The sequence below is a fragment of the Lucilia cuprina genome, chromosome 4, assembly GCF_022045245.1.
Source record: "Lucilia cuprina isolate Lc7/37 chromosome 4, ASM2204524v1, whole genome shotgun sequence".
Taxonomy (NCBI): Eukaryota; Metazoa; Arthropoda; class Insecta; order Diptera; family Calliphoridae; genus Lucilia; species Lucilia cuprina.
In genome coordinates, this window is record NC_060952.1 from 46,765,771 (window position 1) to 46,789,544 (window position 23,774).

General features: G+C 27.0%; 2 protein-coding genes across 2 annotated transcripts in view; one reads left to right on the forward strand and one right to left on the reverse strand.

The window, feature by feature from the left end:
• LOC111679984 (peroxidase) overlaps window positions 1-23,774 on the reverse strand; it is a 48,174-nt gene that overhangs the window by 18,455 nt on the left and 5,945 nt on the right. The window contains exon 2 of the mRNA XM_046948064.1: window positions 14,230-14,296. The gene's annotated coding sequence lies outside the window, so the exon portion shown is untranslated. The remainder of the gene's footprint in view (window positions 1-14,229; window positions 14,297-23,774) is intronic.
• Window positions 9,288-11,050, forward strand: LOC111679987 (adenylosuccinate lyase). Its single transcript, XM_023441591.2, has 2 exons — window positions 9,288-9,587; window positions 9,653-11,050. Exons 1-2 carry the CDS (start codon window positions 9,450-9,452, stop codon window positions 10,958-10,960), a joined length of 1,446 nt encoding a protein of 481 aa, XP_023297359.2. The 5' UTR covers window positions 9,288-9,449; the 3' UTR covers window positions 10,961-11,050.

Here is a 23,774-nt window from a genome sequence, read left to right on the forward strand (position 1 = left end):
AGGTTGGCGAAAATTAAAAATAATATTTATGAAGAAAAATGTACGTTGCTGGAAAGCTGACATTTCCCTAAACTAAAAACTAATTAAATTCAGTTTCATAATAAGTGTATGTTTATCATGAAGAATAGACACTAACTTATTATAAAAAATCAAAATTTTTAATAAATTTCAATAAAATAATTTGTTACTAAAAAATTTAAAATTTTAATAGCGTTTATGTAAAAACGGGATTAAGTTTGTAATTAAAGAAAAACATAATTTATTATATTTATTTTTATAATTAAAAAATTTTCAAAGCAATATACACATTCAATATCAAAATGTTGTCACAAATTGCCTGAGAACTAGACCGCATAACCCAAATCTTTGAAGAAAAATTATTTGTATAGAGTTATATTACCTCAAGGGACATTTTATTAAACTTTTAAGAAAAATATGTAAAGTATTGAATCAGTTTCTTAATTTTTACTTTGAAGTACACCTCATCCTCTTTATTAAAAAAATATTTTCATGTTAAAAGAGGGTAATAAACATATAAATGTGCATAAAGAAAAAGTCACAATTATTCCTAAATATAATTGTTGAAACACAAAAACATATTTTTTAATTTTTTGGCAATTATCTTCTAAAATTGTTCGATGGGTTATTTAATTTTTTACATATTTGTAATATAAGAGAAATTCTCTTTTCATTGACACCTATATCAAAACCTTTGCCCCAATGTGCATTGCTGCAATCACTACCTGAAAATTCATTTTATTATTATTAAGGTAAATTTAAACCTATTAAACCTATCAAATAATGTCCTTACTGCTGATTTTGTTTTTATTATATATTTTTGGGGTATCCCGGTAGTAGTGCTAGCTTTACTACGACGGTCGACGGAATATAGGGCAAATAGGTAGCTAGTTTAAATCGAATTAATAATCTTTAACAAACATTAGAAATAAATAAGAAAAAACTTTATCTTGCAGACATTTTAAAAGTCAACGAAAACTAAATTAAAGTACAATTATTTATATTTAAAAGTATTTAATCATTCGCCTAGGTAATACATTTTTAGCACTTTAAATCAGAATATATTTAATCAACTTTGATTCATCAGAGAAATGTTAATTTCTTTGTATTTATGAGTAGAATCCCTTTTGTAAAATAAATCCTATACAGTTTGATATTTAGAGAAAATAAATGAAGTTTTGTACTTTAATAGAACTTTAAGTAATTGCATCGCAATGGAAATGTAAAATAATAATTTGTAACGTCTAAAGTATACACTAGTTTGATGGCTCACATCAGCCAATAGGCCAGATGATTAAAAGTGATTTATAATTTTCGAAATAAAATTGTGATAGATATTATTTATTAGGGTAATTTGTGTCATTAATTAACATTTTTTTTAACTCATTCAAAGTTGTTTTCTTTTTTGCACTTTAAATTGCAAAATCGTTCACTGCCGAATCACGAGAACACTACTTTAGTTTTATTATATACATATTTAGTAGAATAATTTAAATAATACTTTAAAATGCATACAAAATAACCTTTTTTTTAAATTTTACAACAATTTTTTTCTAAGAAGTAAAAGTTTGTGCTTTAGTTTTGTCCGACACTGTATGTTCATATTTATGTATGTACAAAATATTTTAACATATACATCTATTGAAATCAATAACATAGTTTAAATCTTGTTATAACTTTAATTGGCGTCTTAATTAGAAATATTTTTACGCTGATATGTTGAAATAAGTATAAAAGCGATTTAGTCATACATATATTATTTTTAGTTCTTGCAAGTTATGAAAAACATAATTTAGAATAAAATAATTGCAAAAACTAAATGATTTTAGTTCTTAAAAGTATATCATTGATAACATTATGTATATGATATCCAAATGGTACGTACGTATATACATACATGATGATGATATTTGTCTTAATCTAAAAACATGAAAATTTACTTTAACCAATTTAAAACATAAATTAAATTTTCCACAATGCTAAACTACAACGTTAGTATATTTGCTAATATGATTATTTATTAGTTATTGCCAAATGAAAATTTAAACGAAATCTTCTTAATTTTTCTGTCTAGCCACATTTTTTCAATTACGAAAATCTTGTAAATTTTACTAAAAAAATTACATAGATTTTATGTGCATATATAGATATTAATTTATATATTTTTTTGTTACAAAATATTCGAAAAGTTGTCTGTTTATAAGGAAATAATATTATTATGAACAAAGTGATTACAAGTAATTGTTGTTCAAATGACTAATACTACTTAAAACCACTTACTGTCACTTTGTCTGTTTTATGAAATCAATTTTCTGATGACTCCAGATATCTTTGGAATCCAAACCTTCAATAATATTGTACACGTTTTTTTTATTTATAAAAAAATATTTGGTTACCTAAATTGTAAGACTATTAAAAATTCTATGTAATTATATTCAAACAGATATTCGTTGAAGTATTAACATGCAAACTTATGAGTCTATATTAAAAAATTGATTTTAAAAATTTAGTGCGTGTAAATATTTGACTTTGAATTAAACTAAAATTACTTATTTTAAAGGAAATCACGGATATTTTTGAATTTAATTTACATTTACATTACATGAAATAAATAAAAATTTTCCAGTTTATTTAACCAGAAACGATATCTAACAACGCTGGATTATAAATTAATGTCTGCGTGAAATTATGTTATAATCAGTGGAAAGTTAATTTAAATAAAATTCATTAACAACTTCACGAGAAATACAAAATTTACTTGTCCATAGAAAAAGTGGTCCTAGTAACCGGTATAAAACATATCATTTTAAAACAGAAAGATATGCAACAATGTATTAAGGTTACTGTTTATGATATCAATTTAATTACCTGTCCAGTTTGGTCAGTAAAAAAAGACATTAGAGATTAGATAAGCACAATCACACGTACATAATTTATCTTAAGTACATACATACATATATACACTAAAAACCAACATTTATATGTACGCAGATTTGTAAAAAGCAATTAGGAAATTGTTTATAATAAATTAAAAAATACACATTTTTATGAAAATCGAAAAAATGGATTCGATTAATTAATATTTGCATCCAAAGTAAATTGTGTCGAATTTGTTTTGCAGGAAAAATGTAATAATGTTCCCACGACGACATTATTGGTATTTCATTACCCAAATATATGCAATTTTATATATCATTATAGAAGATACTACTGTTTGTGGCACCTTCTAAAATACTAAAATTCGTTTATCTAGTACATTATCAAGATAATAAACGAAATTAAGATTAAATAAAAAGGACGGACTAGCATTAAGGTCAAAGTACATAACACGTGATGAGGCGACAATGCGTTTCACGTTTTTCAAACTTTTCGTACTTTGTAAGGTGCATGTTACACCCCACGCGTAATTTTGATCTTATTTTCAATGTTTTTAAAGAATACTACTATTTTAAAGTTAAAATTTAACCAACTATAACAAATTTTTGGAATGACGTCTATAATGCGCTGTTTAATAATTTAATAATCGTTTTAGCATAAGGCTAAAAAATAACGAATTATGAAAGCAGTCCAATTAAGTAACATTTAATAAAAAGAAGTATGTCGCGCATACTTTCGAGTGAAGCTCTAATGTCTAATAAATTTCAGTTTAATCTCTTAATAAAGATTTCCTAAATAGGCGGCCTATGTTCGACCTCAAGGACTTTTTTCTCTATGTCCAACGGCCTACGGCTGGACGCAAGAATATGCCACTCTATAATATATTTAACACCGGATTCGCTTAGTAAAGATTTCCTTAATAGCTGACCTAAGGACGAATGCTCTTAATACAAAGAGTGTGTATTCTTAGCGAAACCGGTGTCTAATCTACCCCAGAGGAATAAATACTTGCGGCCGGCAGAAGGTCGGACATCAAAAATTGTTTAAGGGATTTTTTTCATATTTTTAATAATGCCCAAAAAAGCGAATTAAATCCCAAAATTTTGTTTTAATTGCTTTCTGAACTAATTTTTAGAGAGTTATTTCAACTTTTATGTATAACAAAGGGCTCGAGCTAGTCAATGTGAAATAACATATAAATTCTTAAAATTTCGTTAGATGAACTCTACAAATAATGGAAAGACTTACAAGAATGGGTCTGTCAGTTATACATATTATGAGTAATGAACATATGTTAAGAATGATTTTGAAGTAAATAATTAGTATGTACTACTATTAAATAGTTCTTGTGTTTCTCTTGTCAACATTCCAACGACAACATAATGGAATTGCTTTCTATGTATAATTTTTTCTTTTAATTGTTTTTAATAGTTCTACGCAATGTCGATTTGTTAAATTTAATCGTTTTATATTTCTTAATAATCATTTCAATTATTCTGCAATATATATGAATTTTGAAATTAAACAGGTATGAATTGGGTATTTATGCATATTTATCTACATTATTAACTATTGAATACATTGTACAAGTATACAATGTATATATTAGGGTATTCAAACGATTAATCGTCGATCGGTTAATCGATAAATTTTTGAATAAACCGAATAATTTGTGTCAATTAAACGATTAAGAAAAACCTATTATTAAACAATAAAATTAATGTATATCTTATACAAAATTCAATATTTATACCCTACACCACTATAGTGGGTCGCAATTTTCTAGATAATTTGATGAAATTTGGCACATACCCCCCATACAACCGTACCCCCCGAACCGGTCCTTTAGGCTTATAATCACGTTAAATTTTCTATTATGTCAACAAAAATCTGCAAAACTTAGTTTTATAGAACGATAAATCACACTACTAATTTGTTATAGCGATCGGGCCTCATTTGACCCTAGCCTCCATACAAACTCTCCTTCAGAAAATGTCTTGAAGGTCAAAATTCACTTATAATTTCTAATAAAACGATTAAAATCTACATAAATAACTTTGTGGTAGACGTAAATTCCTCTGCCAAAATTTATAAGGATAGATCCATATTTACCCTTACTCCCCTATGAGCCCTCTTGTAGAAAATCTCTTTTTTGTCAATAATACGTAAAAATATTTCACAATACGGTTAAAGAACAAATAAAATGCTTTATTTTTAAACAAAATTTCCACTTTTTTAACATAATGACTGGTGTTGGGTATCATATAGTCGACAATGTCCGACTATACATTCATATTTGATTTATAATAAATTTACTTTCTGTATTAATTTCTTAATTACTTTTTTATAATAAACAATATTTATTGGTTGATTTTTATAACAATACTTCAGAAACATTGCAATAAGTTTTTCTGATTTATCTACTTCTCAAAATGGGTTCATGCAAAATCATTTCAGATTTCTAAAAAGAAATCTTAAAAATAATGATGTCGCCTTTACTTCTATATCCATTTTGATATTATTTCTAATAAGTTCTTCAGCAATACTTAGTTATACACTAGTTCATTGGAACGTATGAATTATGAAATAAATCTCAAAAACATAAATTTTATAAACTTAATTTCTTTATATGGAAGAGGATATCACATAAAAATAAATAATTTCTAATATTTGAGAAAAAAATTAATTGAATTGAATTTAAAGTAGTGGAAAATTATAATTTTGTTTGTTATTGGGAGAAAAATATTGTAAAAATGAAATAACTATTAAAACAACATACACTTTCCTCTTATTTGATTAACCGAATAATTTTGAATTATCCGATTATTAACCGGCCAACTTAAAACCCCAAATAATTATTTGTCGAATAAACCGAATAAGACAAAAACCAGAATAATTGAATACTCTAATATATATTAGTAGTTTCGCATTAGAGTAGGCCTTATGTATGTATTTCTATGGGGAGGTATTAATTTTGTTATTTGATTATTGTAAATTATAAACATAAATATGTACTAGGGTAATAACTTTTTACAATTTTTTAACATTTTAAATTAGCCCATACCAATTGAATAAAAAAATACATTGAAAAAGCTATATTTGTACATATTAGGTAATACCATATTATGTACCACTTATATTAGAAAAAATATATAGTTTTGAATAAAAAAATATTAAATTATTACTGCATTACTGCATGTAAAGATTCTTCATTTTGAGTACAAACAGGACCATCCTAATGTACATACCTTCAATTTGTCTACAATGTTCGATTTACACATTAAAGTTTCTATTTATTTCTAATGACCGTTAGACATTGAACCAGTTTTACAAGATTAACGGTATGAATGGATGTATTTCTAGTTTACTCTTGCTTAAGGGGCCTCTATTCAAAATTGAACTCATGTGTAAATGTGGGCTCAAGTTTTGGTATTTTATTATTGCATACACACACGCACACAACAAATACAATTTGTAATAATAAATAATATTAAAGTACAAAAATACATATATACTTATTTCGAATTAAAACATAATTTGTTTTTAAATTATAAATTTCCCGTTTTATTTTTATGTACAATGTACATATATAAATATGTATCAGTATAGTTTGTATTTCAAATATTTGATACGTATTTTGATTATTTTTGTTATAGAAACAACGTCAACGATAATAATTAAATGTTGCAACAAACCAGTAACAGTTTATTCAAATTTGTGTCAAATGTGTATGTATGCACGTGTATGTATGCACGTAATATGTTTAAAAATACGGTGTGTTAAGAAATCAAAGTTTCTGTATTAAACATTCAATATAAAACCAAGCATCGAAAATAATTGGTTTTTTTTCATTCGAAAGATAAGGTTACACAAAAAATATCGTATAATAATGATTAATTATAACACTTATTACATATAGATCCAACACTGTTAATTATTTAATGACACCTTTTCCTTATATATCTTATAAATGTTACATCCATGTATAATACAGTGCTCCAAAACAAAATAAAATCTTATGAAAATTCTACAGTTATTTTTATATTGAATTAAGGTAGTCAACTTAATTGTAGAAGAATGCGAATCAATTTAAAAGAAAATTTAATTTGTTTACGAATTTACTCTCTTTCACATATAAAGTTACCCTGAATGTCATTCCATTCATACTTTCTATGAACAAAAATCATGTGAAGGCATTTTCTTTTGAAACGCATCCGCCTCTGTGAGTTTGTATTTCTACTCTTAGAAATTTAGATATTCTCTTTAATGAATGTCTGAATTGTTGGTTCAAGTTTAGCTACATAGTTCTTTTTTACATAGAAACAAATAAAAACAGTTTCCTAATAATGTTTAACAAATGGTCGCCACAGAAGTTGGAAAAGTTATTGTTATTTTACTTATTTATTACAAAATTTAGTAAATAAGTTAAATAACAATAGTATTTTTCATTGGTAATTAAGAATAAATCAATTCTGTCAGAACTCTACAGAATTTTATAGAGTTTAAATACGAGGCTTTATTAGGGCATACTAAATATAAACATAAAACAATTCGCATAAGTATTAGAATTTCAAATTAGTTTAAAAAATTAATATTAGATTAACTATTCTTAATTTAAGATCAGTCATTGGTGTTTGCTGGGATTTATAGCCTCGATTTTCACTTGAATCTTTCTCAATGATAATGATCTTACCATGTACCATTTAGGAATATAAAAACACATGGCATGTGTAAAAAATTCCAAATGTGAAAAAGGAACTTTGAATGCGAAAAAATGAATATAAAAAGTTTTACCAAATATCCAGTAAAACTCGTTGGTATTGGATGTTAATTTATGTTTTATTTTGTCATAAATTGCAATTTTTTAACATTCAAATATGAGTATGTGTGTGAGCAATTTTTCAACCAGTTTAATTTATTTAAATGAGCGTTATAAAATCCATTAAATACACTTTTAGCTAAATGATGTACTTTTTAATATTAGCGCCCAAAATTAAAGCAAAATCGAAAAGTAATTAGATTTGTGTTTTCAATTATTTCATTTACTGATTATTTTTAAACTTCTGTAGCAATAAATTAAAAACAAATTTCTACAAAACACAAGGCTAAATGTGCGACTACAGTGCAATGTTCTAGTTTAAATTTGAGTTAAATAACTTTAAAAGTAAAAAAGAAAAAATTGAATATAAAAATTTGCTGCAAATGGCTTAAATGCATACATTTGCAGACAAGTGTACATAAAATATTTATAAATAAATATTGCACTATGAGCATACGCCATAGGAACATGAACATGAACGCACAGATTCCATTTTAACATTCCAAACGTGGTCAACATAGAAGTTGAAATTGTTAAAATAACATTGGTCGGTGTACTTTTTGTTAATATAAATACAAACATACAACATACATAGTTGATCAAATCGTAAATGCCTTTCTAAACACAAAGACCAGTACAATAAAAAAAAACAAAGTAACACGTTTTTTGAAACCATATTGCAAAAGTGAAATAAAAAAATACGTCAAATATGTGTGTAATATCAGTATATATGTTTACGTAATAAAAATGTAACGTATTATTAAATATTTGAATTTATGAATATGCTTACTAAACACATTTCCACCGTTTGTTTTTTTTTCCGTGGGGTGTGTTCAGTGTAATTTCATCCCAACAACAACACACATACATCATCACATGCATGTTGCGTTAAACACATAAACACGTGTGAGAGTTTTGCGTTTAAAGTCGGACATGTTCTGGGATACCCGTTATGATATTTCCCAAAAGTTAAGTACCTTACTACAAGCCGAAATTCTGGGCAATTATATGGATTTGCCTCTTGTGTTACAAAACTCTCATTACTGTTTTAATACTCACAAAAATTTATAAGTGGAATTCTTAATATAACTATTATTTTTGTCCAATATTTTGAAGATTTTTTTCAATAACATCATCTTTTGTAGTTAGATTGGGAGCATTAGAGAGAATATCAAAATAAAATTGTGTATTACATATGTATATTTTGGTAATTACTTTTAATTGTAACAACTTACTTATTAACAAGCTTTTTAATGACTACATCATACAGTGCTGATTACATAGAAAAAGTCTTATAACGACTTATTAATAATGTGTTATATAAATATTTTTAAATTTATATGTCATCTTATTCGCGAAGTTATAGGAGGTGTATACATTTTTCTAATTATTTGTAACGTGAAAATATTCATTATTTATTTAATTTAGGCACACTCTCCGGTAAATACTGTTGTTTTATTTTTTGTAAATGTATACCATCAAGTTAACTGGTAGCCGCTAATATTTTTTTCAGCCGCCGTTGATTAAAATGTTTGACGCAGGTCTCTTCCATTATTTTTTTTTTATTTTGCATTTACTATTTGCTGGTGGGTTTTCTTATCACATTTTGATTTGTGTAAAATTCTACCGCCTGTTGAAATAAATATATTAAATTGTAATTACGCAAATTTGCCAGTAGCATTTAAATTACCAATCTGTGTAAAGTTCCTCACAATAAGAGAATAAACTCGGAAAAATGAGCAGTGTTTATGAAGGTTACAAATCACCGCTTAGCACACGCTATGCCAGCAAAGAAATGCAATATTTGTTCAGTGACCAAAATAAATTCTCCACCTGGAGGCAACTATGGATTTGGTTAGCCGAAGCTGAAAAGGTATGTAGAACATGTGAGATAAGCGAGAGATAAAGATGTATTTTACATTAAAATTTACTTGACAGACTTTAGGTCTAGATATTTCCGATGAGCAAATAGCTGAAATGAAGGCCAATGTCAAGAATATAGATTTTGAAGCTGCTGCGGCCGAGGAACGTTTAACACGTCACGATGTTATGGCCCATGTACATGTATTTGCCAAACAATGTCCACTTGCTGCCCCTATCATTCATTTGGGTGCAACCTCCTGTTATGTAGGCGACAATACAGATCTGTTGATTTTGCGTGATGCTTTGGATCTTCTGTTGCCTCGTGTAGCTTCGGTAATTTATTGTCTTAAAGAGTTTGCTTTGAAATACAAGTCTCAACCAACTTTGGGTTTTACTCACTTGCAACCCGCCCAATTGACAACTGTTGGCAAACGTGCCTGCCTTTGGATTCAAGATTTGGTCATGGATGAACGTGCCTTACGACGCTGTCGTGAAGATTTGCGTTGTCGTGGTGTTAAGGGTACAACCGGCACTCAGGCATCCTTTTTGCAACTTTTCAATGGTGATGGCGGTAAAGTGAAGGAGTTGGATTTACTTGTGACTAAATTAGCAGGATTCCAAAAACCATATGGAGTAACCGGCCAAACCTACACTCGAAAAGTTGATGTTGAAGTTATGGGTGCATTGGCCAGTTTGGGAACTAGTATACACAAAATGTGCTCAGATTTGAGAATTTTAGCTTCACGTAAAGAACTTGAAGAACCATTTGAAACAACCCAAATTGGCTCATCGGCTATGCCTTACAAGAGAAATCCCATGCGTTCGGAGCGTTGCTGTGCTTTGGCTCGTCATCTCATTACCTTGTTCTCCAATGCCGCTAATACGCATGCCACACAATGGCTGGAACGTACTCTAGACGATTCGGCCAACCGCCGTTTGACTTTGTCGGAATCCTTCCTGTCGGCAGATGCCGCACTTCTAACACTGTTGAACATTTCTCAGGGTATGGTGGTATATCCCAAGGTGATTGAGCGTCATATATCCCAAGAGTTGCCTTTTATGTCTACCGAAAATATTATTATGGCTATGGTTAAGGCTGGCGGTGATCGTCAGGTCTGTCATGAAAAAATCCGAGTGCTTTCTCATCAAGCCGGCGCTCAAGTTAAACAACATGGTAAAGACAACGATTTGGTAGAACGTGTCCGCAATGACCCTTACTTTGCTCCCATTCTACACCAATTAGATGAAATTTTGGATGCTAAAACATTTACTGGACGTGCCAGTGATCAAGTTGATGAATTTGTAGCCGAAGAAGTCGACTGTGTTCTGGATCGTTATAAAGAGAATTTGAAAAACATCCAAATTGTTCAATTAAATATTTAACTGAATTAAAAAAGTAATATATAATCAATGTAAGCTAAGCTAAATTGATGAATAAAATCAACTTTTGTAAGTTTTTTTGTAAGCTCAATATTTTTATAAAGCCTTGTTTAATTTTGAATTATTGTCATGCTTTACAACTTCTAATAGAAGGACGCACATGTAATGTGTTTGCTGTCGTATAATTTAAAAATAGTTTTTCACAATTGGACAAATGTGTTGTTGAAAGAAAGATACCGTTTTATTGAAACTGGTTTCCATTTGGTCGATATCACTATTATTTCAAAATTGTAAAAAATACCGTTATGGAATAATTCATTTACTTTGCTTTTTTCTATCCCACAAATAATTACAATAACAAATAAAAAACACTTATTTTTGTATTCAATTGAAACGGGGTTATCGCAAATTAATAAAAACAAAAACGTTAATTTTAAGTCGGTGTCTCATGGAGGCAGATCAACAAGCTCTTTATGCACATCCACCAAGCTTAAAGCTGAAAAATAACAAGCCGCGTCATACAGATTCAAACATACATATTTATACATATATGTAATTGTCTGTTTATTTTATTTTTCTTTAAAAATGGTTTAATGTCGAGACTGTGTTCTTTTCATTTGTATTTTTTTATTATAGTTGTTGTTTACAACCAACCGCTTGACACATCACGACTTCGAGTCTATACGAATCTGCTCTAACAAATGTTTTTTATTTACATGTAGTATTTGTTTTTTTTTTTTCTAAATATTTCTGTGTATTGTCAGTTTATGTTTTCATTTTAACTAATTCGTTATACTAAGTAACTTCTTATAAATAGGTTTTTTATTCACTTACTTATAAACAATATAGACCTCTTAAAACCAGACACTTTAAACTTAATTTTATTGTATTACGTATGCCTAAGAGTATTGGACTTATTTTTATCTGTCAGCATTTAGACAAATTTTAATTCATATAATATTGAAATCTTTTGTTTGATCGTTTTTGAGACCACATGCTTTGAATTATAAGATTTAAAATATTTAACTTAAAATTCTTTTAAACATCTGTAAAATATGGAAAGATCAAATCATTATTTTCATTATTTGCTGCTAAGTTGTATGTAGTTTAATTTTAAAGGTAACGTTTTCAATAACCATAAATAATATATTTTTTCTAAAAAAAAACAACAACAAATGGTACAACAATTACACAGGGTAACAAATTTTTAACCAAGAGACTAAAGTATATCAAAGGATCAAATCCGAATCTGAACTCAAAATTTCTGCATCACATCAGGTTTTTGAAGAAGGTTAAGATATCTCTAAGAAGAAAAAAGTTTAAATTTATTTTTTTAGTTGGCAAATTGGATTTTTAGATGACAAAGCAAGGTGATTTCACGCTCTAATGAAGTAAAATTATGAATAATTATGAAAATTTTAGGATTTAGGATTTAGAATTTTAGGACACGCTCTTTAGGTTTCGAACATTTTTAAATTTTGTTAACCTGTGTTATTATTTGCCATAAAAACGCTAACTGTCGTGGCTAGTTCTGAGGTACATACAAACATGCATACATACATTTGTAATAGAATTACTTTTTGTGGGGTAAGGATGAAAAATTGTCGCACATGCTCAGTAGCTATAGCCTTAAACTATAATAGCATTCAGTAGTCATTGTTTACTGAAAATTTATATTGTAAAATATTTTTTGCAATTAAAAACATTGTTAAAAACAATCTAATTTAATGAACTTTCCAAAAGAACACTTTTTATACACTACACCACTATAGTGGGGATGTTTGTAGAACCCAACAATATTGGTCCCATCCACCTTAAAGTATACCAATCGGCTCAGAATCACGTGTTTATGTCAACAAAAATAGAAGTTAATTCCTGCCAACATTTATAAGGATAGGCCTCTTCACTTTTTATCAACAATAAGTAAAAAATTCCGGAATTAAGGTAAAAAACCAATTAAATTATAAAAATAATTCACATTATTAACATATTGACTGGTGTAGGGTATTATATGGTCGGGCATCCACCAAAAAATGGGGGCATATTGATATTAGTCATAGACCCTCAAAAGTATATATAGTCTGGGTTATCATTAAATTCTAAGACGATCTAGCCATGTCTGTCCGTCCGTCTGTCTGCTAGAGGGTTGAAATATTTCTTATAGGTAAGGTTTGTTTGGTATTGAAAATGGGCAATATCGGTCACGTTTTCGGATAGCTTCCATACAAGTGGCCCCTCGAAAATCAGCTTTAACAGTCATAACTTGTTTAAAAATACGAATATAGCGATGAAATTCGACATAAGTAAGTTTCTTATGATCAAAAATCACTATTTTATGAGGATCGGTCCATAATTGACCCCCTATATAAGGTTCCCTTCAGAAAATTACTTTAACGCTTATAACTGGCCTAAAAATACGAGTATATATATAAAACTCCACATAAGTAGGTTTCATTCGAGTCAAACGAGGTTTGATGGTGGGTATATAAGATTCGGCATAGCCGAATATAACACTCTTACTTGTTGGATTTAGAGTAAGTATGTATAAATAAATTTAGTATAATATGATGCTTTTAATGGTAAATTTTTTGTACATACATATACATATTTTTTGGAATATTTTCTGTTGCATGTTCATTTACCTTCGTTAAGTAGAGCAAACTTTTTATGTTTTGGTTTGATCTGAATCATTTTTTTCATTTAATCCAAATAAATATTTATGTTGGTATGTTCTTGAAATAAATGTGCAAACGGCAGTTGTTTGACAAGTAGATACTTATTCGTACGTTGGTACATTGTACAATCCATTGTTTTCTTCATTTACAATTTTTTTGTTCAATATTTTTTATTTCGTATTTTCATCTAAAAAATAACTTAATTTTCCAACACATAATCAATTTTGATCTTTTGTAAGTTTGACTTTAATAAATAAATAAATAATGATTGTTAATTTAATGCTTCGATTGTTTGTTATTCAATAGTTGTTGTCTATATAAAGCTTTAAAAGAATGAATTCCTTAATTAATACTTTTAATTAAATTGAATTGTCTTTTAAAGAATTATAATTTTTGTAAATTTTTTGAACATTAATTCCGAAATTCATATTTAATTAATTTGTTTTATTTTTTTTTAATTCCTCATTGCTTAAAAACGGAATCATCGTTTAAAATACTCATAAATTTGTTTCAAGTTTAATATAACAACAAGTTAAACCATATTTGACTGAATAATGATTTTTAAAATTTAAAATAATTAAAAATTTTGTCACTTACCCTTAAGAAACAAAAATTGGATCAGATAACAATAAGTTTATTAAGATGATAAACAAGTTCGCGTAAACTGAAAGAATTGAAAAAAAAAAAAAACAAATTAAATAAAAATTTCCAATAATATTTTAACCAAATAATTCCGAAAATAGAAATAAATAATAAATGTGATTGTTTCTCGACTTTCATCAATTCCTTTAGCGGACCGCGTATAATTAATATTTCAATTATTACATATATTATTACGTATACGCCCTCAAGATAATGGTCCACTCTACGTGTCTACGCTTCAAGTTACATGCTACGCTTTTAAAGTGTAAATTTTTTGTTTTATTTAAAAAAACTTCGCGTTTCTCTACAGCTTAATTTTTTCTTCATTAAACTCATTTTAATTTGTTAAAATTGATAAATACGCATTAAATAAAGAATGTAAAATGTCAAAATCAGCTGACATGTTCGTGCGCCGCTTGTGGCGCTTATAATAATAGAAAGTAGATCCACTTTAAGCATTCTACGCTCTTGTGCTTGTAACTTTTATTATATAAATACACTGATTCTACTTTTTTGACAGACGCAGAATGCGAGAAAGCGTAGAACGCGTGATGTAGACTTCAAGCTTAATATCAAGAGAACAAAAATATGCAATTTTGGAGCGTCGTTAGATATTTATAAGTTTTAGCCCAATTTAATAATTTTGGCATCGATTTGTTAGCGCATAAGAGCATAATTTGCATTTTGTAGCATATTTAATGCCTGTTTTAAAAACGACATAGTGTTAAAACGGTAAAAATGCACTAACATATTTAATGCGCTAAGAATTATCAAATACCTATTTTAGCAATAATAAAAAAGTGTGATTTTACGCTAGAAATGTTAAAGTCGAATGTTAGTTTTAATATTTGGTCACATCTTTTATTATACTTGTGTCAACATTTCATTTTTAATAAATCTCTTATAACTTCAGATATATAATTTATTTTTAATAGCTTTACCAATTTTATTTCCTTTCTTTAAAATTGATTTACATTTGTTTCCTTTTGGAAAATTACCCGCGAATTTTGTAAATTTATTTAAATAAGAAAACAAACATAACTGCATGCCTAAATATGTATGTATATATGTATGTATGTATGTATGTATGTATGTATGTATGTATGTATGTATGTATGTATGTATTTCATTGGAAAATAATAAAATTATTTGTACAAATTAAAAGCGTTTAGTGTAGTCGTAGTTATTGCAACAGTATAAAGGAGCGGAATATAATTTTTAACATTTTCAATGACGGTGAAAAATTGTTTCCGGTTATCTGCTGACAATCTCGTCATAGTTTCATTATCTATTTACACATAAATAGTTGTTGGTTGCTGTTGCTGAAGAAAATTATGATGGTTTTCACAGCAAAACTTTTCAAATAACATAAACATCCATCAACTATTTACAACGTGTTCGTGCAACATTTTTACTTGCACACAAACAAATGAAAATATTTATTCGTATTTGTATTTGTCATTGCCACTTGTTGTTTTGATTTTGAAATTAAACAACTAAAAGGAAACTTAAGTTATAAAATTTTGATTTAGTTTTTTATTTTCGATTAGCTAAGATGGTGATGATGAGTAATCGCTACCGTAACTAATTAAATTAAAACATCAAAATATTATTATTTATAACAAATAATAATTACACTTTGAAAAACTTTGAAAATATTAACTTGTGAAACGATGGTTTAAATACAGAACATGCAAACTCTTTTATGGAATCTAATAATTTTTTATCAATAACATTTGCACAAATCAGCATAAAAGAAAAACAATTTTAAAACAAAATATTAGTTTAGTATAGCCATTCAAGTTAATTAAAACTGAATAAGAATTCATTCAAAATCTCTTCCTGTTTAATACTTGGATAAAGTTTGCGCCAAAGTATTAGTATTTTTGTTTAATTATTGCAGCAATTAACAGTTAATAACCACAAACCATTATTTTTTACAGTGTTTTTTTGTTGCTTTAGTTAAAATGACAGTTTGTTTTAATATCTTGACTCATAAAGCAAATAGATTTTACAGCTTAATAAAAGCAAATAAAAAATTAAGACATTTTTTATTTTTTCTGCTTAACTTGCATAACAAATTTTATTAATGAAATAATAAATGAGTGAATTGAACTCAGAAGAGCACAAAATGCATTGGATTTGTTTTGAATTGAATTTTACTAGTACTTATTTGGCATGATATCAGAGATGGAAAATGATAAAATACATTTAAGACTGCGAAAACAAGATTTTAGTCAATATTATATGACATATTTGACGCAAAAGACATAACCACTTATTTTTGTATATGTTTATTTTTTTGGATCTTACAAGATCTTTGTAGGTAATTGCAAATAATGTCGAAATAACATAGAAATTCTAATATAATATCTTCAAAGATATTTTAAATTTGGGTAAATAGATATTCGTTTAAACGAAGTCAAAATGTCATTTCCATCAAATATGTGATTGGTGTAAACAAAGCTTGCACTACTTTTCATTCAGTTACAATGCATTACACATAATCTAATACTAAAGTAATTGACTCTTGTTTTTTAGCTGTTTTCTATTTTCCTACGAAAATTCCGTGTTTTTCTAACGAAAAAGGTCTTGAATGTTGAAACAAAGTTCATATATTATTCTTTATTTGTTTTAAACACAGGGGATCTATTAATTAAGTCTAGCAAGCAAGGCCATTTCCATTTTTTATATTTGAATTATAACCCTATATGAAAGAAATTAGTCTACCAAATTTAAATAAAATCTCAATTTCAGTTTAAGGAATCTAAATCCCTTTACAGAAAAAATTGTTAGCTTTGCTCCTTTAAATATGGAAGAACATTTATTTCTTATTTGACTTTTAAAACAAGAAAAATGCAAAGAGCACAACAACACTTTTTAAAGTAACTATATAAAGTTATAACTATTGTTGTTATAAAAATTAAATTTTTTACATGTTTTCATTTTAACCAGTGCATTTTGTTATGACTTACAATGCTTGCGTGTCTTATATTTCGAATTCCAAGCTGCAACAACAGCAGCAACAGAATATCAAATCAAATGTTGCATTCATCTATGAAAGTGTTTCCCCAATCAATTGAAATTCCAACAATATTAACAGCAGCAACAAAATCCAAAATCAACAACAATTGTAAATAAAAGTCAATTACAACACGTTCATAATCTTGTTGCACTTGTTTTGGATCAAGAAAAATAAACAGACATACAACCATAAAGATTTAGTTATAAGTAGTAATAATAAAAAATAGTAATGATCATCATTAACAACAACAGCAAGAAAATTTTTTCATCGCATTAACTTTTTGTTTAACGCAGTGTTACCATTTTTATAATGGAATTGAATTAATATTACACTTTTTAGTCTTTTAGGAAGAAAACTTTAGGGAATGTGTAGGAGTATTGATCCAAATATATTATATATATATATATATATTATATATATATATATTATATATATTATATATATATATATATATATTATATATATATATATATTATATATATAATATATATATATATGTAAGATTTACTTTATTGATATTATATTTAGCACGGTAAATACATAGTATCAAAGTAATTCAAATTTCATTTAAAGAATATACCAAAGTGGCAACTCTGCAATGCAAACAGCCAAGAAGTGTTCATCCAAGCACACATTTTACAAACGTATTCCGACAGGTTAAGGAATTGCTACTTTTAAGATAATCAAGATTATATGAGTTTGTTCACAGACTGTGTATAGACCATCTAAATGCAAGTGAATTAACCAGTTTTTCTTTTTTTATTATTTTCTATCTTTGCAATTATGGACATTAAAGGCGAGGTTATGGTCAATGGTAAATGATTTGCTTTGTTATGTTATTGTTACTGAAACTGAATGAAATAACTATGTCTATTTCCACCTTCTATTATGTCCAACACCGTAAATATTCATACTTACTCGTGTACTCTATGTATGTGCATAAACACATATGTATGTAGTATCTCTGTTCAAGCACCTTTACGGTAATTTTTGATTTGGATGCAACAGACTTGTGATGTCATAATTGATGTCTATATATTGTGGCGATTACAGCACGTTTTATGTATTATACACAGATGTTTAAGCATTGTTGTACTAACAACTACTAGAGGAAACTGGTAATAAATTTTTCTCATTTGCTCAAGTTTGTTTACATTTGAACTCCACACATAAACATTTGCAAAAAACGTCTGTCCGATTGTTCAACAAAATATCTAAATGAATAAATGAATGAGTGCCTGAATAACGTTAATTTGTTACAATTATTTTATTTGCTGTTTAGTAAATGTTTGCTATAAATTTTACAACTTTGGACTGTGTGTGTATGGGATAGGTCTCTTGGTATTTATTATGTTACTTTACGTTACTTTATTTAAATTATTGATTGATAATGAAATATTAATTAATAAATTACTTTTGCCACGTGGTAGAATAAATGATTAATAAAACACTTAAAGCTAGTCCATTAGCACTTGTCTATTATATATACAATTTAATTTTATAGTCTTACCCCCTTATTCATAAATGTTTAATAAAGTTATTCATGGTTTATTGTAGAAATTTTGGAAAATGTGCGTAATTAAAATCTTTATGAATACGGGGATTAATATTTTTAATTATATTATATTGTTCGACATTAAATGTAACAGCTAATAAATAGTTAAAATTTTTTTCCTTTACTTATTCCACTTGGGAACATAGGGCTTCTACAAGAAATTTTTGTTTAATTTTTCTTTAACAATTAATTAATTCATTTTTCATTAATTCTGAGGTATTTTATCAAAATAAATGTCCACTATATAGTACACTGAGAAAAAGAATAAAGTACGAATCAGCCAAGTACGAAAGTGTTGATTTAGTTATACGCTAAAAAACGTTTTAATATATGGTTTTTTAATAAGTACTTATTTCTTGCGTTAACAATATTATACTGGGTTTCAGCTTTCCTAAAAAATTTTCACAGCAATTTTTATTAAAGTAGTTACTTTATAAATAGCAAGAACTATTCAATAAGTGTTAAATCGTGCTTATTGTGTTATCAGAAAATTCGGTTTAAAAAAAAATCATTGTTTTGGTGTCTGTGTGTCCACATGTCCGTAATATCCATATCATCGATAGAAGACATCAATTAGTTCTTTACATATCTATATTTTATAGATTCTAAATTTTTATGGCAAATTCGCCTACAGTTAATCCTTTCCACTATTGTAAAACTTATACATATAAATAATTTCGTGTTAGGTGACCCACCCAACTTTAAAAATCTATGTCTTCCGATTTGGATGAAATTTTCACCAAGGTTAGTACTATGGTATAGTAGGTCAGTAGGTTAGAGAGGATCAAAGTTGGACATTTTGATCATACTAGATTTTATTAAAATGATTGCAACTTTAAACATATTGGTCTTAGCAAAAATTGTCCAAAGAAGTTCAGAAAGCTAGTTTTTCATTCATTCCAATTTTTTTTCATTTGCTTGGCAAATTATCGGGTTAAATTTAAAAATTTCGGAAATATTCAAATTGGACAATGTTTATTTGTTATACCTTCCAAATTTTTTAAAAATAAAATGGAAAGACATCTAGTATTTTATTTATCATATAGTAAAAATATTATTGTATGTATAAATATTAATCATATATTATAACATAAACAATTAAAATGAATGATCCACATAAAACATTAAAATAAGATAAATTCCCATAGCCTTGATAACAAATTGCAAAATGCAATATTTGCTAATAGCAAAAAAATTAAATATTTTTTATTTACTTAACCTATTTTTAGCAGAAATAATGTAATTTGTTTCCTCAAAATTCATGGTTATAAATGATGATGAAACTAAAATTTTTTTGTGCAGAATAGAGGTCCCATTTATTGTACAATTGTATAACAAACAAAGTGAATAAAAACAATCACAAGTAAAAAATAAAATTTAAAATAATAGTTAATAGGTAATAAAGTTTTAATAAAGATTTTAATGCCAATGAATTGTAGTGCAACTCCCAATAGTAGAAATATGTATGTATGTTGTGCAGTTATACATCTATATTATATACATGTGTCTGTATGTATGTTTTTACTATTTGGATATAGTAAATATACAACTTGCAATAAATGATGAATTTCATGAGAAGAAAAAAATCCAAAAGAGTAATACACACGTTAAAACTTTAAAATAATAATAAATGTGGTAATTAATAATCTCAGAGTTTGTTAGTTTGACGGTCTGTCTGTTTTCCAGTTTTACTGGATAAAATAAATTTATTTTTTTGGATTTGTTGTCTTTCATTTTTTTCTGTTTTCTTTGGTTGTATGTGCGGCACAGACCTTGACTTTGAAATATAACTACGGATAGACAAACACATAAAGCTACCAGATACGAATGAAAAGTGAGTGAGTGTATTTTTTCATATCTTACGTTCGCAATTTTTTAAATTGTTAATAGAAATAAAAATGTACAAAGTATTGAATGGGGTTTCAGTGACTGTATCTTTTAGAATTATTGGAATTTGTGCCACACGTTTCTGATTGCTTAATTGAAATTGTATTGAAAGTAATTATTATACTTTAAAAATAAGGACACCATTATTGTATTACTTTAAACAAAATACAAATAAGAGTAATTTATTGATTGATAATAATACATAGGTCAAACTTAATTGTTTATTTTTATTTGATTTTAAATAGTAATCAATCAAAGACAAACCATTTTATTTAGTAAATTAAATATATAATTTAATAAAAGGTACGTTTTTATATTACAATGATCTACAACATTGATGTTGTTGTTGCTGTTATATAAAATTAAAACTATTATTTTTATTACTTTTATATGCTCTTAAGATAATTCTTGCCTGTATTTCAAATTATAAATTTTTACGTACTCATTTTGTTAAAAGATACATTAAAAGTTTCTTTTTCAGTAATTTTAATTAACAGCCCAGTCAACTAGTTTTATCTATGTTTTGTACTTTTCAATAACCAGTGACATTTCTAATTACCTTAGTTTAATTGAGTGTTATTGGCCAATTATACCCAAGTAAAAAGTGGGAAAACACAATCAACAAAAACAAAAAATAGTGAATGAAGAAGTAAAACTTAACTTCGGGGAATGACGTCTAAAATATGGCTATAAACGGTTTTTTTAATTTCTATTAGTCTAAAGAACATTGACGTTTGTTTTAAGACATTCTTAGTGCAAGCACACTAAGAATGTCTTAGTTTGGAAGCGTCGATATAGATGTATGTATGTATGTATGTATGTATGTATGTATGTATGTATGTATGTATGTATGTATGTATGTATGTATGTATGTATGTATGTATGTATGTATGTATGTATGTATGTATGTATGTATGTATGTAAGTATGTATGTATGTATGTATGTAATTTACCTTTCAACACAGCTATTTACCAATTAATAACGAACTAAGAAAAAACGTTATTTTAAACATGATCGCGTATTTACAAAAATGTATCAAGGTGGCAGTAATTTAATTAAATAATTGCTATAGATCAGATCTAATAACGATCTTGTTGAAACGATAATGGTTTCAATGTTGTGGTGCAAATTGAAATCAGTGTTGTTGGCTTTTAAGTATTTAATATTTTTAAAATTTATTGTTAAGATTGTTAATGGAAACTTGTTGCTGTTTAATTGTCATCATAAATGCCCTGTTAACTAATATTGTTATTATAAAAGAATTAAAATTATACATATTTTTATGTTTTGTAAAAGTTATTTCGTTTATTATACAAAATGGCCCATTTGTAGGTTACACAAAAATTAAAACAATCATATAATCAACAGATGTCCGCTATTGCAAGGATTTTCCATATTTACCAGCTAATAATTATAATTGCTAGTATCTTTAAACTCTGTTTAATCAAATTAAATACAAACGTTTGATTAAAGTATTACATTCATATATAAATCTATGTATGCTTTTGAAAATATAATATCTTTTTGAGTCTTAAAATTGTTCGTTAATTTTGCAAATCGTAAAATGTTCAGGTAAAACAAGAAAACAATAAAAAAATAAATAAACCAAAATATACGTACCTATTATGTATGTACATACATTTAGAGTGTCCTAAACAACATTCTTTTTAAGAATCTCTTGTAGGAATACCTCTCAGTAACGGAATGTTTTTAAATTGTTTGGCATTTTGGCCTATTTTATGATTTTTTTTGGACCAACAAAAGCTTTAATTATTTTCCCGGGATAAGCTCAAAACTACGAGCCCCAATTCAAAAAGATTGTATACAATTTTAGTAACGACTTTAAAAAAAATGTTTTCTTTTATAAGTACATTAACATACATTCATTATTTAAGAGGTATTCCTGCAAAAAAATGGCCCACGAAACACCCTAATATGTATAAATTTAGTCTTATTTGCAGTTTCAATATTTAATGAAAAGTAGTAAAAACAATTAAATACATATGCATGTGTATATACGTAATATTAAATACCTATTCATACGTATACATACATATGTACAGTGTCGGACAAAACTAAAGCCCGAACTTTTACTTGTTAAAAGAAAGCTCTGTAAAATTAAAAAAGTTGTTATTTCGTAATTAAAATTATTAGTTCAGGTAGATTATAGTCCAGATATGATAAAGATAATAAAACATAATGTTTTTTAAAATTAAAATAAATTATTTTTGATCAAATAATGTAAATTGCGACAAAACTGCAGTGACAAAACAAAAGCACATAACTTTTAATATATTAAATTGTAGCGATTTTTTTAGAAATTGTTAACAAAAATTACTATCGAATTTGAAAATATTTCCATTTGAAGACATTTAAAGAGTAAATTAACGTAATGTAAAGTAAACTTATATGATTTAATTTTTTGATCATTCACCTTCGCAGTGCACTTTTATGCAATTAAATATCAACAATTTCTCCTAAAAAGTTTTTCTTAGGATTAAAAGAAAAAAAAAAAAAATATAAGGATGATTTCAATAAATGTGAGTAAGTGATACAAATTCCATAACAAAATATACTTATTAGTCCTTAATTTCGCAAATTATAAGCCGTTAATAATCGGTTTCCTATCGATCCATTTTATAGACATTATCTCCACTGTATAGTTCAGTTTTATATAGTGCAGGACATTTTCATATATAAAACGATCCATTATGGCATTTATTTACTTTATATTTATAAAATTCCGATCCCATTACGCGAAAAAGATTCCAAAACCACAATATTACCCCCTCCGTGTTTAATTTTTACTACATTATACATATAATTATACTACTGTCATAGATTCTGAATTCGATTCATCACAAAAATGTGATTTTTTCTACAAATTTGTGTCAATGATTGACATTTATTAAAATAACCCACAATTGTTTTCTTTTAATCGCAAAAAGTAATTTTGAGGAATTTTTCGAAGACGAATGATCAAAATTTCTATAAAAATCGTATACATTTACTTTATTTTATCTTTATTTGCT